At 39.2% G+C, this 18,325-nt stretch overlaps 1 protein-coding gene across 1 annotated transcript in view; it reads right to left on the bottom strand.

The window, feature by feature from the left end:
- Nucleotides 1-18,325, bottom strand: part of NALCN (sodium leak channel, non-selective) — a 268,079-nt gene that overhangs the window by 73,563 nt on the left and 176,191 nt on the right. The window contains exons 10-11 of the mRNA XM_034758207.1: nucleotides 8,474-8,610; nucleotides 6,482-6,623 (exon numbers count right to left, since the gene is read on the bottom strand). Of these exons, the coding sequence (XP_034614098.1) occupies nucleotides 6,482-6,623; nucleotides 8,474-8,610 (279 nt within the window). The remainder of the gene's footprint in view (nucleotides 1-6,481; nucleotides 6,624-8,473; nucleotides 8,611-18,325) is intronic.

Raw genomic sequence — 18,325 nt, 5'->3', positions numbered from 1 at the left:
TGTCTCCAGATTTTTTTTTTTGACCTTTCATTTGCTATGACTCTGCCTCAATCTCTGCTGCAGGTGCCCCCGCTACCTGCTGAAATGCAACCTCCTTCTAACCAATCATCTGCCCCCTTTCCCCCCAGCAGAAACAATCAAGTTCTTCTCTGTAGATTCCAAGCACTGGCCATTCACATCTTGTTCCAGGTGGATGTGGGGCACTTCTTAGCAGGCCACCAAGGTACCTGTCATGCATACATGGAAGTGACAATGAACACCTCCTGGTCAATTCCCGCAGCCCCACCCCACAATCAGTAATGTTTGTTTATTGCCATGACTGTAATTCTCCCAATTCATCTTTTCTTCTTTCTGTAGCCCCTCCCCAACTATTTCTTAGATAAAATTTACTGCGGCATCACACACCTGTACTTGTGTTTTCTTTCACTAATACTCTTTCTTCCGTCAGCGGTTATCTTGGGATGCTTTCTACAGGCAGCCTCAGAAGCCCTGATTAGGCACTGGGGAGAAAAACAGGCCAGCACCGAGCCACTGGGAAGTTATGACTTTTCAGAGCATGAATCCAGCTATGTGGCCCTCGCATAGTTTGAAAATCCATTTAGATCACCTGGCCACTTGGACTTGCCCACAATAAGCAAAAAACGAAGTTTGAACAGCTGCCTTGGGAGCACACAAGTCACCTTTTTGAAAACTCTTCAGGCAAAAGATTTCCCCTCATGAGTCTCACTGTGTGCCTGTCCCTATGCTAAGCACCAACACAGCACTGAAGATTCTGGCCCCTATGTATTCAGAAGCCAGGTTCACTCTCACAATTCAGACTTAAAGCGTATCTATGGTAAGATTTAAGGAAGAGAAAATGTCCAGATCCATCTAAAGGGCCTGATTCTCAGTTATAGTGGGGCCCTTTTATTTTGGTCTGGCAGAGTAAAAAGGCCTTAAAGTGAGCAGAAATGCCTCCCGGAGAATACTGCTTTTGCAAAGGCCTTGCCTAGCCACAGAGCTAGTGCAAGGACTCTTCACAGGCTTGCTCCCAGCCCCCAGTGTAGAGGGAGAATTGCAGCATCAGAGATGTGGCTGGATTGCACTCTGGCTATTTTCTGCTTCCTAAGACCCATAGAGAGCCATGGGAAGCAAAGTGTCAATTAGAGCAGCCATGAGGCAACTCTAACTTACGCTAGGGATGGACAGGACCATATAGCCCCTAGAATAGGACCACAAAAGTGCCTTAAAACCTCTTTGCCTCCCATGTCTGCCTCTGCCCCAAGGACTTGACTGGAGTAACAGAATTATTTCTCTAATACCCTGTGGAACATCCTTTATTTATTCACATTCACTGAATTTATAAGCAGCTTATGTTGTAAGTACATTAATGTTCAAAATATGAACTCTGAGTTAGTATTCAGAAATATCTATTTATATCCAAGTCTAACAGTCCACCAGCGTTCTGTGTTTATATGCGAAGTTAATGGTATATAATACCAAAGACCAGATTTCCATGTGCACTGACGTTGCCAATGCAAAGGTGCTTTAATGTAAATGAGAATCTGGTCCTAAGGGCATTGGACACTCATGGCTAGTGTCATTGTAGGTGACAAAAGAAAGCATTTAAAAGTGTAAAGTGAGGCAGCTGATCACATTTACAGTGTGTTGTTATGAAATGCAAAATGCTAGTCCGACTGACTATACTTCCAGGCCTAGCTTGTAATAAACTTCCTTCAATTACACCTACTGTTCCTCTCTTTCTCTCATCCTAACTCTCTCCTCCCCTTTAACTGCAAAGTCCTAATACTTGCTACCTGGATTTCCTTTCCTCCAAATTTTTCCTTGATCCCCTCTCATCCAGCTGCCATCCTCTTCTCACCATCCAAAGCCACAGATAAATGACTTCATGAGCAACTGTCATGTAGCTAAGTCAAAGATGTACCTGTCTGTCTCCCACTTTCACTTTTCTTCTCATACTCCTCTTTCTCCTATCAGAATCCTACCACATCTACAGCAGATGTTCTGCAATACCAGTGGGTTAGATATTTCAGCTGGAAGAACTGAAAAAATGTCTACATAGAAAAGTAGTCATTACTGAGAAGTGAGGTGTAGGGTTGAGATAATTATTTTAGGGAACATTATTATGGTTTCTTAGATACTGGTGAGATGATACAACTTCAAGTCAACTGTTGTTACCAGGTAACGATAATGTGTATGGATAAAGAAGTTTTGTCAGAAGTCATGGTCAGATTATTAGGTTACCTTACACACAATAATGATTATCACAAATAAATTACTGTCATAGGAATATTCAATGTTTCTGCCATTTGGGACAAGGAAAATATTTCCTAAACACAAATGCCTACATATAGCCAAAGTTTTAGAATAGGTCAGGGGTCGGCAACGTTCGGCACGCAGCTCGCCAGGGTAAGCACCCTGGCGGGCTGGGCCAGTTTTATTTACCTGCTGATGTGGCAGGTTCGGCCGATCGCGGCCCCCACTGGCCGTGGTTCGCCGTCCCGGGCCAATGGGGGCGGCGGGAAGCCGCGGCCAACACATCCCTCGCCCGCGCCGCTTCTCGCCGCCCCCATTGGACCGGGACAGCGAACCACGGCCAGTGGGGGCCGCGATCGGCCGAACCTGCCGCGTCAGCAGATAAATAAACTCGCCCGGCCCGCCAGGGTGCTTACCCTGGCGAGCCGCATGCCGAACGTTGCCGACCCCTGGAATAGGTATTTGGGTCAGAAAGGTAAGGGTCATAAAAAAACAAGGAGTGCAATGCAAGCTCATTCCCCGTTTAAAACTGGAGAAAATCCTTGAAGGGAAATAAATAACTCTCATACTGAGAAGATTTATTATTTGCAGTCTCAACTTTACAGGAGACCAAAGGAGATAAATTGCGATTCACATTGTCGTGAATTGCATGTCACTTTGGTATTGAATATAAATGTCAGTAAGTACGTCACTACACTATAGAGATAAAACAAAAGAACATTTCTCAGGTGGAAGTAAGCAAATATGTAATATAAATTAAGTGCTGCCTATCAAGTCAGTAGGGGTGGAAGACAGAAATGCTGACATAATTCAAAGAGGAAATGGAATGGCTAGACACATTACAGACACTACAAGGAGGAGGTATGGGGAAGAGCAACAGAATCCTGTCTTTTGGTTCCAAACCTGACATTTGCACTGTCATCCTTAGTGCAAAGAAAAGGTGAAAAACTGCTAAAGACATCACACTCTCATCAGTAGTAGTAGTGTACATTCTATGAGGTACTGGTATCAGTTAAATAGTGATGTTTCTTTTTGACACAGGAATGTAAAGTATACATACAATATCATTCCATGCTTGCTTAAAGGATAAGATTTTTTAAGAAAATTGGATCACACAAATGAAAGGTTGCCATGGAAACTAACTACAGAAAGCCATAGTAATTGCACTGACTAAATCCTACCTAGTGCTCTCTTGCTTCCTGCGTGAATGTGTTAACACGCAGTTTCATGCAATATCTGACCAGAAATGTTATTTATATTTAATTCTACCCTTTACATCATCAGAATTTCATGGTTTCATAACCAGAGTTCGGTGAATAGTGCACTAATAATATGTGAATATCTGTTTCAATTCAAAACTGAAATTTGGCATATCCATATTTGCTATTACAGCTGGCTGAATAATGGGAAAAACAAATATTTTATTTTTTTTAAATTGCAAAATCTTATTGAACAAACTATTCAATTAATATGTTCACGATTTATGTGCCCATCTCTATGTGTAATCAAGATGGGTTAACTTTGCATACAGGGAGAAACAGGAAATAACGCTCCCATTTAGCATGGTATTTGAGCATGTGCATTTCTGTAAACATGTGAGTAGTCCCCTGAAGTCAATAGGACCACTCACATGTAGTGGTACCAGTGGTACTCCTGAAGTACCTTTTGGAATTGAGGCCTATGTGATTTGTTGCACAAGAGTATTTTGAGGAAAATCTTTGTTTCATTACTATTTCAAAGGACAGCATGAAAGCGCTGTGGTTAAACTAACCAAATAACTTTTTCTTAAAGGACTTTCATAAGAAATGTGAACACTGCTCTGTTTCTGCTCTGCCCAGAGTACTAAAAGTTCACATAGTGAATGCACTTATAAAAATTGTCCATCCTAAAGGAAATGATAGTTTTTGCGTTTTTGTGTTTCTTATATAGCAGGGTTCGGCAACCTGCGGCACGCAGCCCATCAGGGTAATCTGCTGGCGGGCTGTGAGACATTTTGCTTACATTGACTGTCCGCAGGCATGGCCCCCCCCATAGCTCTCACTGGCCGGGAATGGTGAACCGCGGCCACTGGGAGCTGCAAGGGGCTGTGCCTATGGACAGTCAATGTAAACGAAATGTCTCGAGGCCCACCAGAGGATTACCCTGATGGGCCATGTGCCGAAGGTTGCCGACCCCTGTTATATAGGTTGTGTTGCTGTAAAATATCATTATGATATCAGTAGCATGCAGATCATTGTTAGGGGCTGTAAATCAGTTAAAGGAGATCTGCAATGTTTTTAATTAAATAGATCTTTATTTTTACTTTGTTTAATAGGTGCAACATTACTGCCATGTGATCACCAATCTCTTGCTCACAATCCCAGCATGCTCAGGGCAATGATATCTGTAACACCTAATTTTGTTATTGGGGGGAATAGTGGAGACCCGTCAATGGAGAATAATATAAAGCTATATTTTTTAGTACTAAGTGGTTCATTATTACTTTTCGCATATGCTTACACTCTTGTCTGTTTCTGATATCATCAGTCCAGCCCATGTTAGAATGTACAAAAACAGAGGAAATTAACAATCAAAGGACATTAACTACTTACAAAAAACAGAGAAAGGAGTACGAATATTAAAACTGAGATGAAATAACAGTTATATTTATTTGCACATTCAGCTGCCCTTTGTAAGGTCAGGTGGTTACTGTTTCAAAACACTACAGTTCATCTTTAATATTTAACTTCACCTTGAATTATTTAGATTTGCATTGATTTTCACCCTGTATATTAACCTTCACAGTACATTTCACCTATAATACTAGGTTATTCAAGTCTTCAGCCAAAAGAGCTTGAGCCTAAGGGCTGGTCTGCACTAGGAGGGGGGATCGATCCAAGATACGCAACTTCAGCTACGCGAATAGAGTAGCTGAAGTCGAAGTATCTTGGATCGAATTACTTGGGGTCCAGATGGTGCGGGATTGACGGCCGCGGCTCCCCCGTCGACTGCGCTACCACCGCTCGCTCTGGTGGAGTTTCGGAGTCGATGGTGAGCGCGTTCAGGGATCGATATATCGCGTCTTAACGAGATATCGTGTCTTAATGAGACGTGATATATCGATCCCAGATAAATCGATTGCTACCCGCCGATACGGCGGGTAGTGAAGACGTACCCTATGTTTCCTGCTAAAAGTTAATGGACAGATCCTCACTTAGTGTAATATGGCGTAGCTCCACTGACCTCAACGGACTTGGCTCATTAGCACCAGCTTATGATCTAATCCAATATTTCTACTGCTCTACTTGGTGCGGATAATTTTCACCCATCAGAAGAGTTGATACTTGTCTGCACTTTCTCCTGATTGGTGCCAGATGCTTTATTGCTCTCCAGTTTGGATCAATTGGTACTGTAAAGTATAGGATCCGTTGGCTATGGAAAAAGGTATTTGCAGGAAACAGGATAAAAATGACCAGTATTTTGCACCTTGGTTACCTTTTTCTCCACCATGCTCATGTGGATACCCAGGCATATCCTAGCTTCTCATTCTTTGTACCCTGCCAACCCACTATGTTATTTGAAGCTTATTCTGTTTTCCCTTATTGTTGTGCATGCACCCAATTCAGACAAACAAATACCAACTTATATACATGTGCCTTGTACCAGTCCGGCGGGGAGCCTTTCTGCGTTCAAAACAACAAGCGACCAACTTTGTAAATATCGGGAACTGTTTGCTAATGATTCACAGACATAAAAATGGGCTAAACTTTTCTAAAAGTTTAGAAAATGATTTGTAAGAAATGATTCTTTGCGAATTTTTAACACAGCTCCAAGGCTCTCATACTGACCTGGTTACAACAGCATTATAATCACTGGTAGAGGAAAGCTCAAAAATGCAAATTTTAAATTCACAAACTTTAATTTCAAACATGATTGAAAGTGACTTGTACCATATAGATTTTAAAATATTATGCACAGAAAAATGGATGCATTTTTAAAAAATTACACAGCAGATCCTCAACTTCTGTAAAATGGCATAGCTTAACCGAAGTCAAGGGAGCAATGACAATTTAGACTAGCTGGGGATCTGTCCCTATGTCTATTTTAGACAATTTAAGTTCTTACATACTTTTGACTGTTTCCTGATATTTCAGAAATTTTGACAAATTGTACAATTTGCAGCATTTCCTCACACCATATGTTTAAAACAACGAAGAACATATATTTCTTACACTCTGATATTTACCTTTTGGTCAATATACTTGTTTTCTTCAATTGCAGATCTTTTGGAGTGGTCACATGAGGAAGAAGATGCCGAAGGGAGTCTTCGCAATAAGCAGCTTGTATCCTGCTGCTGACGATCAATAAACTGCTTCATAAAACTTTCCCTTGCAAATAAGAAAAAGATATCACATTTTGTTGCTAAAAATCCAGAAAGAGTTAATACATGTTTTCTGTAATGTGTCACAATTAGTTACTGCTAAGATAGAACAGCAGCAAGATGGAAATTGAAGGGGTACTGGATAGGACGTACAAATAACAAAGATGACTAGATTTAGATTTAATTATTAAAAAGAACAATTGAATTTGGTGCTTTCATGCAATTTCAAACAAAAGTGTTTGTTCTCTTTAATAATATAGTCTTTTAATTGATTTTTTAAATGTAACAGTTAATTTTATTTTTAGTTATTGACATCAAATAAAGCAGTTTAAAGCTTTTTCTGAGTTTATAATATAAATTGCTCATTAAAAGCAAACCAAAAACTGATATAATCCAAAGGATGCATACTTTAGGCAAGAAATCAATTTTTCAAGAGTTCAAACAGCATCTGTTCATATAACAGACTTGAATGCCAATTGTAAGCTTTGACAATTTTATACTTCACATATGCCATATTTTGATTTTTAAATTATTTTTGTTTACAAGAAATGCACATTTATTTTTCCACATTCGAAGTTCTAGTTATATATTGAGTGCAACCAACTCTTCTCTGGAGTGATAGTTCTACAGTACAATGGATTCATTTTTAAGATTTTATTCTTCAGTCCATAGCTTGATGTTTTTTTTCGATGGTTAGCAGCAATACTAGGTCTCAAGTACCTACCCACATATACATTTGGAAAAACACAGTGAAAAAAAAAATCATACATAGCCATACAAAGATCACGGATACACAGTTTAAAAAAGAAGCAAAAACTCAGTATGTAAGTAATTGGGGTTCTGGAAATACAATAAAAAATGCCTGATCTTTACCTTAAAATTTAACAGTGTTTTCTTTTAATCCCTCAGAGGCAGATATTTGGCCTGCACCACACCTTTTGCACAGTTCAGATGACACACAAATTGAAGACAGCCCTACTGGCTTACCTGTGGTCTCCCCAGCACAGGAGAATCCCCAGTGATAATAGAGCTGGCACAGCCACCTCTTACACCGTGCACTCTACAGCTATTGGTATAGGGGGAACTTGGGTGGGAAAGGGTATAGAGGGGGCTGTGAATGGAGTGTGCTATGCTCCAGCTATCCTCATCTGGCAAAAGGTCCCTTGGGAACAGTTGCAGATGGTGCATTGTTACAGCAGTCCCCAGGCTGCTTTCAAAGATTCAGTGAACTACAACTGGCTCCCCAATGCCTACCTGTCCCCTCTCATAAGTTGGGTCCAACAGAAACTCTGACCTCTGAGGTTTTTGGGGCATTTTGTGAAGGAAAGTTATCTCCAGTGCAAATCCAGTCCGGTCAGGTAATGGTCAAAAGTTGTTACCCTCTGACAGCTGTTCAGTGTTCTATGCGAGGTGATTTGGTGGACTCAGATGACCAGATAATTAAAAAACCCACACTGGAATTGATTTTTAGAACTTTTGCTGGTGATCTCAGCAAAGAAGTTAAAAAATACCCACAAAGGAGGCTGAAGAGAAACTACTTTCTCATCTGCAGAAATGCTCTTTCCAATATACTCTACCTGCATGCAGATAAATTACTTACAGGACTGTTATTCACTCCTTTCATGAGCACTAAAGCCATGTGAAAAAGAGAGGAGGTGATATTTTTTGTGAAGTAAAAATGAGAGACAAATGAAAAGTTACCCACTCTCACCTCTAGATACAATGTTTTGATTCTGATTTCTAAAATTATCTGCTTAATTTTTGGGAGAAAAACTATTATATGTCCCTGGAATTACTGTGTGTGCTGGTAATTAACAAGTCTAGAGCACATAAAGAAAAGAAGGATGTATTTTATACCTTATTTTTGGAACTGTAAAATCTGAAGGAAGCTTGGAGATTTTCACCATTTGTGGCCTGTTAGGAAATTTTTCAAATATACGTAGACGCAGTGGAAGCTTTTCCTTAGTATCAGCATTGGCTTCACTTTGCTTTAGCTTAAAAAAGAAAAGAAAAAGAAAGGAAATTTTACTCTAAGTGTAACAGTTGTATTTTTCAGAATTCAAAGAACAATAACAGCAATCAATTGAAGAGACAGAAGATGGCAGCAAAGAACTACAGAGGGTAATTTTGTTACTCAGAGTTCATTAATTTACTTGTGTTAGAGGCACTGACAGATATCAAACCATACCAGTCCATTATCTAAAAGCCATAGGATGAGAGGCATTTCTAATAATTTCAGTTTTAAAACATGAGGCATATTAGCTTTCTATTATGTATGTTTACTTCTGTATTTTCTTCACACTTCCATAACACTTTTAAAAAGAAAATAAATATTCATGTTTTGTCTTATGTGACTCAGCTTTTTGTGCATGTTGACAGCTTTGGGATATTTAGATAGAGCATAATGTAGATAAATGAACTGAGGAGTAAAATCTTTAGAAAAACCTCAGATAATGAGTGCAATAGGAAAATCACATACGGATGGATCTACTAAATATTGCTATACTTATATCTGATGATATCTGAAAAAGTAGATGGAGATATAACTATTGCATTCTGATTATCAAGTAGGGTCACCTAACCATTTTATGGCAACAAAATGCCAAGCCAGAAAGGGTCACTACATGGACCAAGTTTTTATGGTGAAACACTTTTTTTTAATTGAAGAACTTAACATTAAAAAATATCAATTTCTGTCTAATTGAACATAGTATACTAAGGTTTGGAAATCTAATAGCACATGTCTTACTGTGGTCTTTCGTACAATAGGGTGTGTTTACACAACATTTTGGACAGATCAGGAGCAAGCCTTGCAGCCCGGGACAACAGATTTTGGTTAGCAAGGCTTATGCTAATGCTCTAAAAATAGCTGTATAGACAGCACTTTGAAGTTGCAGTTTGGGCTGGGGCTCTGAAGCTCACTCCACTTTCTGTTGAGACAGGCTGGGAGGTTCACTCCTGCTGGCTCCAGAATGCTGTGTAGACATACCCAAAGGATCAACTCTCCTTTGTCCATCATAGCATGGGCATCGAAACTTGATTTTTTAATAGAACTGTGAAATGAGTGCATGGCAAGAATGCTGTATATGTCATATATTTAGATTTTAGTAAAGGATTTAGTATAGTACAGTCTCTGGTGGAAGCTTTTTCTGAATATTAATTCAAATTAGCTTAGATGTGAACTGTCATGTGGACTAAAAACTGAAGAACAATAAATATGGGGTAATGATAAATGGTAGTACACCGAGCTGGGGAAGAAGGTGTCTAGTGGGGCATTACAGAGATCGGCTCTATGTCCATTCTTATTTAATATCTTCATTAATAATCCTCAAAAGGGAGAAATCATGCTGTTAATTAAATTAATTGGATATTAAATTGGGAGGAATTGAAAATATCAGTGAGGACAGGGAAATAAAACGAAAAGACACAGAGATATTAGAAACATGGGCAGACAATAACAAATGGAGATTCAATTTTAAAAATGCAAGTTACTAATCCAAGGGGAAAATATGTTGCAACATATTCATTGAGAGAAGACACTGGGGAGGCAATAATGCTGACAGAAACCTAGAGCAGCAGTAAGAATGGAGTGTAGGCTATGGAAAGGTTTCTCAAGAGCAATGCCTCATCACTTGGTGCTTAGAATAAGCAGGACCCTTGAAATGCCAGTGTAGTGGAGGGAGAAATCCTTCACCCTCAGGGAAATGGACCGGATGATCTAACAGGGCTTTTCTAAAGCTACAATACTTTATTCTTTTTAACCCAGTGGAAATTCTCATTGGCACAAGTTTTCCAGTTTTTGTCACTCTGTCTTTTCAATCTCTACATTCTACATTAATTACAAGTAAATGTAGATATATGCAGACTGTAACTCGGAGAGAAAATGTCCCTCACAGGTAATGATTGCTATTAACAGGAGCCCACAGTTTTGCATTTTATATCTAAATACAAAAACAGGGAGTTTGTGATAGATTAAAATGGTGTCTGATGTTCCAGTGCAGCAGACAACCATACTGTAAAAGAGCTAAGCAAGGTTACATAAATATGCACTTTTTGAAAAGCAGAATGATTAGAAACATGTTTTAAAAATAATCTGAACTCAAAGCTATTCTACAGAATATCTCAGCATCAGTCATGCTGAGATAATATTATATATTGGGAAGCTGAAGGCATTTAGCTTCACTTAGTGCCTCTCAACAAGTTTAGGGTGTAATATTTGCTCTGCATGACACACATCCTGTTCTGTGTCATTGCTTACATCCTTCACATTTCAGCTGCTGCTTTTTTCAGCTTACAACAAAGACATGTATCTTTTTAAAGGTACAGGATTTGTAGAAATATGGCAACTATGGTTTACAACTAGGACTGCCAAGTGATTAGAAAAATTAATTGCGATTAATCGCACTGTTAAACAATAATAGAATATGTTTTATTTAAATATTTTTGGATGTTTTCTACATTTTAAATTATATTGATTTAAATTACAACACAGAATACAAAGTGTACAGTGCTCACTTTATATTTATTTTTGATTCCAAGTATTTGCACTGTAAAAAAACAAAAGAAATAGTATTTTTCAATTCACCTAATACAAGTACTGTAGTGCAATCTCTTTATCATGAAAGTTCACCTTACAAATGTAGAATTATGTACAAAAAACCTGCTTTCAAAAATAAAACAATGTAAAATTTTAGAGACTGCAAGTCCACTCAGTTCTACTTCTTGTTCAGCCAATTGCTCAGACAAATAAGTTTGTATACATTTGCAGGAGATAATGCTGCCTGCTTCTTGTTTACAATGTCACCTGAAAGTGAGAACAGGCGTTTTCATAGCACTGTTGTAGCCAGTGTCGCAAGATATTTATGTGCCAGATGCACTAAAGATTTATATGTCCCTTCATGCTTCAACCACCATTCCAGGAGACATACATCCATGCTGATGACAGGTTCTGCTTGATAACAATCCAAAGCAATGTGGACCGATGCATGTTCATTTTCATTATCTGAGTCAGATGCCACCAGCAGACGGTTGATTTTCTTTTTTGGTGGTTCAAGTTCTGTAGTTTCTGCATCTGAATGTTGCTCTTTTAAGACTTCTCATGGCATGTTCCACATGTTGTCCCGCTCAGATTTTGGAAGGCACTTCGGATTCCTAAACCTTGGGTCGAGTGCTGTAGCTATTTTTAGAAATCTCACTTTGATAGATTCTTTTCATTTTGTCAAATCTGCAGTGAAAGTGTTCTTAAAATGAACAATATGTGCTGGGTCATCATCCAAGACAGCTATAACATGAAATATATGGCAGAATTCAGGTAAGACAGAGCAGGGGACATACAATTCTCCCCCAAGGAGTTCAGTCACAAATTTAAGTAACTATTTTTTTAACAAGTGTCATCAGCATGTAAGCATGTCCTCTGGAATGGTGGCCGAAGCATGAAGGGGCATATGAATGTTTAGCACAGAGATCGGCAACCTTTGGCACACGGCCCATCAGGGAAATCCGCTGACGGGCCGGGACAGTTTGTTTACCTGCAGCGTCCGCAGGTTTGGCCGATCACAGCTCCCACTGGCCGCTGTTCATCGTTCCAGGCCAATGGGGACTGTGGGAAGCGGCAGCCAGCATATCCCTCAGCCCATGCCGCTTCCCGCAGCTCCCATTAGTATATCTGGCACGTAAATACCTTGCAATGTTGGCAGCAAAAGTGCCATGCAAATGCCTGTTCTCACTTTCTGGTGACATTGTAAATAAGAAGAGGGCAGCATTATCTCCTGTAAATGTAAACAAACTTGTTTGTCTTAGTGATTGGGTGAAGAAGAAGTAGGACTGAGTGGACTTGTACCTCTGAAGTTTTACACTGTTTTATTTATGAGGCCAGTTATGTAATAAAAAAAAAATCTACATTTGTAAGTTGCACTTTCATGACAAAGAGCTTGCACTACAGTACTTGTATGAGGTGAATTGAAAAATACTATTTATTTTGTTTATCTTTTTATAGTGCAAATATTTGTAATAAAAATAATATACACTTTGATTTAAATTACAACATGGAATACAATATATATGAAAATGAAGAAAAACATCCAAAATATACAATACATTTGAATTGGTATTCTATTGTTTAACAGTGTGATTAAAACTGCGATTAATGGCGATTAATTTTTTTGAGTTATTCGCGTGAGTTAACTGCGATTAATTGACAGCCCTACTTACAACCCTTTTAGCCAGGGCCTACTTCAAAATAAAACGTTAGGTCCTTTTCTGAATTTTGCTGTATTTATTTATTTATTTTAGTACTTTACTCAAGAAAAATGTATTTTTACTCAAAAGGAAAAAAATATTGACCCAATTCACTGTCTGGGTTCCTGGCCTTCAGGTACAGAAAGCCTCTTGGGAACAGGGGTGCAGAAATGCCACCCACCATCCTGTCCAGGGGCCAGGCTGGATTCAGCATGTCTGTTGTCAGGGCTCCTGTGAAGCACCAGTTAGAACATCCAGCTGTTCTCCCTAGGCAGAATCCTGCAGAGGTAGAGGTGGCATTACAGTTTTCTGCCCTCTCCCAAGGTGACTTGGTCCCCCTCGGTCACAACCACTTACAAGAGTGAATTAAGCCTGAGTGACACTATTTTGTTCCTGATGTGTGAATGCAGCTATATACCATGTGTGTTTGTAAAGTATTTTGCGCATGCCCAGAGATGGAAAAAATATGTACCTTGTGCCATAAATAACACATTAAAAGACAGGTCCATGCACCAAAGAGCTTAAATCTAACTTAGAGACATATGACAAAAGTGAGAAAGGGGCAGAGATGTGAGAGAAGAGATTAGCATAGGATGACTTTAGGGAAGAATAGTCTTTAATTTGGGCTGATCTCATTTGCAACCATTTACACAGCTTTGACCATAAATTACTCTGGCACAAATTATATCTACACCCTCTTTAAGGTCCGTTTTCACTGCCCATGCTGTACAGGAGCCTTAACATAACTGAGAATCAGGCCCTTCAAAGATAAGAGAGGAAACTTGGAAGTGAAGCTGTCCTAAATATACAGGAAAAATGAAAAGTAGTGTGAAGGTGAAAGTGGGAGAAGATCGAGTCAGAGGGAAGAGAGAAGATGGGGAGAAGTATAGAGAATGACAGATGGTTTAGGATGAAATGGCTTAGACTCAGAGTTAGATTTTACACAGTAATTTCTTTACATACACACATAGACCCACAACACAACTCACTCAAACCCTCTGCCCTATCCATTATTCAAGCTATGTCATCTACAATTTGAGGTGCAAAAAGAAAAATATATTGTTATTTTAAAACACTTAAAAGATAATAAAACATTGTAATGAAGGGGCCAGATAGATATATACGCTGACAGATGGATGTAGGCTTTGGCACTGTTCAATAGAAACTTGGAGATGAGAACAAAGACTGGGAATTGAATGCACAAAAAAGGGGGACAATTATCAAGGAGGAGATGCATCTGGAAACATTTTGGTTCTTGACTGTTTTATCTTGAAAGATCGTCACACACACACAATGTATATGTTATAGAATATCAGGGATCGGCGGGTAGTGATCGATCTATCGGGGATCGATTTATCGCGTCTAGTAGACGTGATAAATCGATCCCCGATCACTGCCGTCAACTCTGGAACTCCACTACGGCAAGAGGCGCAAGCGGAGTTGACAGGGGAGTGGCAGTCATCGATCCCGTGCCGCGAGGACGTGAAGTAAGTGATTCTAAGTCGATCTAAGATACGTCAACTTCAGCTACGCTATTCTCGTAGCCGAAGTTGTATATCTTAGATCGGTCCCCTCCCCCCAGTGTAGACCAGGCCTTGGTCAGGAAAAAATACTAACATTTAAGTGTAACTTTCAGCCAATAAACAAAGAGCTTCTAACACACTGACACTGTTGTGGGCTATGAAACAGCCAAAAGGAGAAAAAGCTATTTAAAGGTCTGAGCAGGGATAGGATCTACTTCTTACCTACTAATCATTAATTTTTCCCATCTTTTTTGTTTTCAACATATATAACTCCGAGCTTGCAGAGGAAGAGATTAATGACTGACAAAGTATGGAATGTTGTAAAGAAAAAAAAACATACCTGAAAGGAGCCCTTTTCATATGGTTTACGAGTCAAGTGTATGGAAAACTTATATTAAAGATGTGAAAGTAACTGCAACATTTCTGTTTTATTCTAGCTGACAAGAGTTTTCGGAACTGCTTCAGATCAATCACAAATTCAAAGTTAAAAGCTTCCCCACTGATGTGCAGAGTACTTAGGAACTGGCCAGCTGCCCAGGGCAATTTCATGGTGAAAAGTTCAAACCTTTTTGGTAGGTTCAGGACTCTTCACCTCTAGATAGCTTTAAATTAATATAAGTGGGTACAATACACTGCAATATACCAAAATTTTTAATTGAAAACATTCTTCAAATTATATTTCTGAAGAATAAGTTGACTTTGTAATATTTAAATTGTGTGTTTAGAAGGACATGTTAAGTGCTCGCAGAACAGCGCGAGTCTGATACAAGAAAAGGGAAGGGTAAAAAACATTACAAATCAAGTCTAGCTCCCACAGTTCTCCAAAGTTCCTTTTACTGATCGGATTCTTCAGACTCAGTATCACCCCATACTTCTCACAAGTAATTTTTGAATGGAAACACTAATAACTGACATTAAATGGAAAGTTATATTTAATAAAAGCTTGGAGGGCAGATTAAATGAGCAAGTTGGCCTCCTTCTGTCTCTTATTACTTTGAAACTCTAGTGATCTGGTGAATACTTAGGCTAGGTCTACACTACCCGCCTGAATCGGCGGGTAGAAATCGACCTCTCGGGGATCGATTTATCGCGTCCCAACGGGACGCGACAATCGATCCCCGAATCGACGCTCTTACTCCACCAGTGGAGGTGGGAGTAAGCGCCGTCGACGGGAAACCGCAGAGGTCGATTTTGCCACCATCCCTACAGCGGGGTAAGTCGGCTGCGATACATTGAATTCAGCTACGCTATTCACGTAGCTGAATTTGCGTATCTTAAATCGACCCCCCCCCTGTAGTGTAGATGTAGCCTTAGAGGTAGATGAACTGTAATAGAGGGGGAGATGCTTAAGGATAAAGTTTCAAAAGCTCCACCTCTTGATTTTCAGGACCAATTTGCATCTACATTTTTTTTTACACCTCCATATGGGTTGTGGGCACAAATATTAGGAATTGAAGAGCAGAAATCAAGAAGACAGCTGTCCAGCAGTTATAATTTATACCTACAGTCCAATTAGGGGTAGAGAAAATGCAGGCAAATTGTTGTATGCACAACTGTATCCAGAGAAAAAGAGAGCAGGCTAAATATGTCTGAAATTTCAGGCCAAAATATTTATGTAACCTAGAAGACTGATTTGTAACCATTGACTGATCCTATAATAGTAACACAAGCAAGAAGCACAAATCAAAACCCTTGTTTTGAACGCCCCTGAAGTTTAGATTGAGTTTTGAACGTTGCTTTTTGGGTTTATCTCAACAAATAGGCACACCACAGTTGATGGGAATTCCACCTGAGAAAAGACTGCAGGACCAAGCCCACAATAAATCTGTGCTTAAGGGAAGTTTTGCAGTAAGTTGCACAAACTGAATGGGAAGTGCTGCATGGCAGATAAAACAATGGGAGGGGTAAAACAACATGAAAAAGTTCTTGTCGGGTGGATGGACAAGATTATTCATTGGAGTTCTCTTTCAACAAAGGCATAATTCCACACATGGGTTAATAAAATATGCTGGGCTTGTTTTAAATAACAGCTTTTCTGTATCTCAAAGCTTATAAACTATATGTAGTGTCATATGGTGCTGTGATTCCCATTATTCAGTTATTCATTTAAATAACTTGTTCCTCAATTTTGTGATAAAGTCTTCTCTCTTAATAAGAAACTGAATGAAATTTCAAAAATGTATTTTGTTAATACCTTCCTTTCACTAATTCTAGTTCTGATTAATCCCTTGTGGAAGCAATGCTCTTCACAAGATGTAATTGGAATTTAGAAAATGCAGAGGGCTTCTTTAGTGACAAGTGACTGAAATTGATTACATTTAATGTACAAGGGGCAGGGCCAGATTAAGGCAATCTGGAGCCCCATGCACACCATGACACAGACTCCCTAATGATAAACTGAAATAAATAGGTTTCAGAGGGGTAGCCGTGTTAGACTGTATCAGCAAAAAGAACAAGGAATACTTGTGGCACCTTAGAGACTAACAAATTTATTTGAGCATAAGCTTTCGTGGGCTAAAACCCACTTCATCAGATGCATGCAGTGGAAAATACAGTAGGAAGATATATATACACAGAGGACATGAAAAAATGGGTGTTGCCATACTAACTATAAAAATGGGTGTTATAGTTATAGTTAGTATGGCAACACCCATTTTTTCATGTCCTCTGTGTATGGATATCTTCCTACTGTATTTTCCACTGCATGCATCCGATGAAGTGGGTTTTAGCCCATGAAAGCTCATGCACAAATAAATTTGTTAGTCTCTAAGGTGCCACAAGTACTTCTCATTCTTTTTGCTGAAATAAATACAGTGAATTTGTCAGAGCTTTTGTTTCAGGATGCCTACAGACTAGGAAGACACTGCTGCATTGATTACACTTGGGTAATGTTTTCAAGATTTTCTTCCCAACCTTCAGGGTTAGAAACCAACTTTAAAAAAAAAAGAAAGCTGAGATTCTGACCTAATCACAAGGTGCAAGGAGCTGGAACCTTAGGCACTGGCCTATATTGCCTATGCTGTAAACCAGTTCTGATAAGGCAAGCAATGTACATCCTAATTAATCTTACCATGCACTGCTGTTCCTTTCAAACACTTCCCTCTCCCACCAAAAAATAAATGTATGGTTTATTCCACACTAGATCTATGGTACCAGTGCAAAAGGACAGTACTGTACACAGTGTTGTATGAAATATTTGAGAAAGACATTTTAGACTATAGGTTCATCTGATAATATCATTCCAGTTCATGACTTGGTCAATGTCCAGTGCTTCAGGAGATGGTGAAACCTCAGTATAATGCACCTAGACAATTGTGCAATTTGTGAGGGTTGCAATTTCTTCCTTACCCAGGCAAACAATTAATTTATGTCCTGGAACAAGAGATATGGTCATCATTACTTTAGCTTCCATAGTTGCAAATGTAGTGGTATGTAGATCAGTAATGAACATAATGATTGTTTACTATTTCTGTTGTGTCTGGTGAGAGATTCTGAGTCTCTGTTTTTACAGTTTTTAAACTTCCCTGAATGTAATTAACTCAATCCCTTTATCTTTCTAGCTTCCTGGACCTCTTCTCAAATTTGATATATATCCTCAATATTTAGTCCAGTGGATTGAAAAAGGGATCCGTGAACCTTCCATTCCCTCCACCAGCACATCTCAGCCTGTCCATGTGGCAACGGAATGCTAGCCAGGCCTTCTCCCTTCATTTCCTCTGACACAAGTAGGTCAGGTTCTCCTGGATCCATCAAGATACCTGTGAAACTCCATTAGTTATAAGAAAACAAAAGGATGACAGAAGAAACAAACAGAAAGCAAAAAGCATCTATGCACAAACTGAATAGGAACTGTGAGGAATTATCCTCAAACTGCAATTTTCATCAGTACTTGTATGGACAAAGATTTATGCTTCTCATATCTGTCTTTGGACTATATATGGACATTCCA

This window comes from Trachemys scripta, chromosome 1, assembly GCF_013100865.1.
Source record: "Trachemys scripta elegans isolate TJP31775 chromosome 1, CAS_Tse_1.0, whole genome shotgun sequence".
Taxonomy (NCBI): domain Eukaryota; kingdom Metazoa; phylum Chordata; order Testudines; family Emydidae; genus Trachemys; species Trachemys scripta.
The sequence above is the reverse complement of the archived record's forward strand: the minus strand, read 5'-3'. Positions and strand labels throughout refer to the sequence as shown.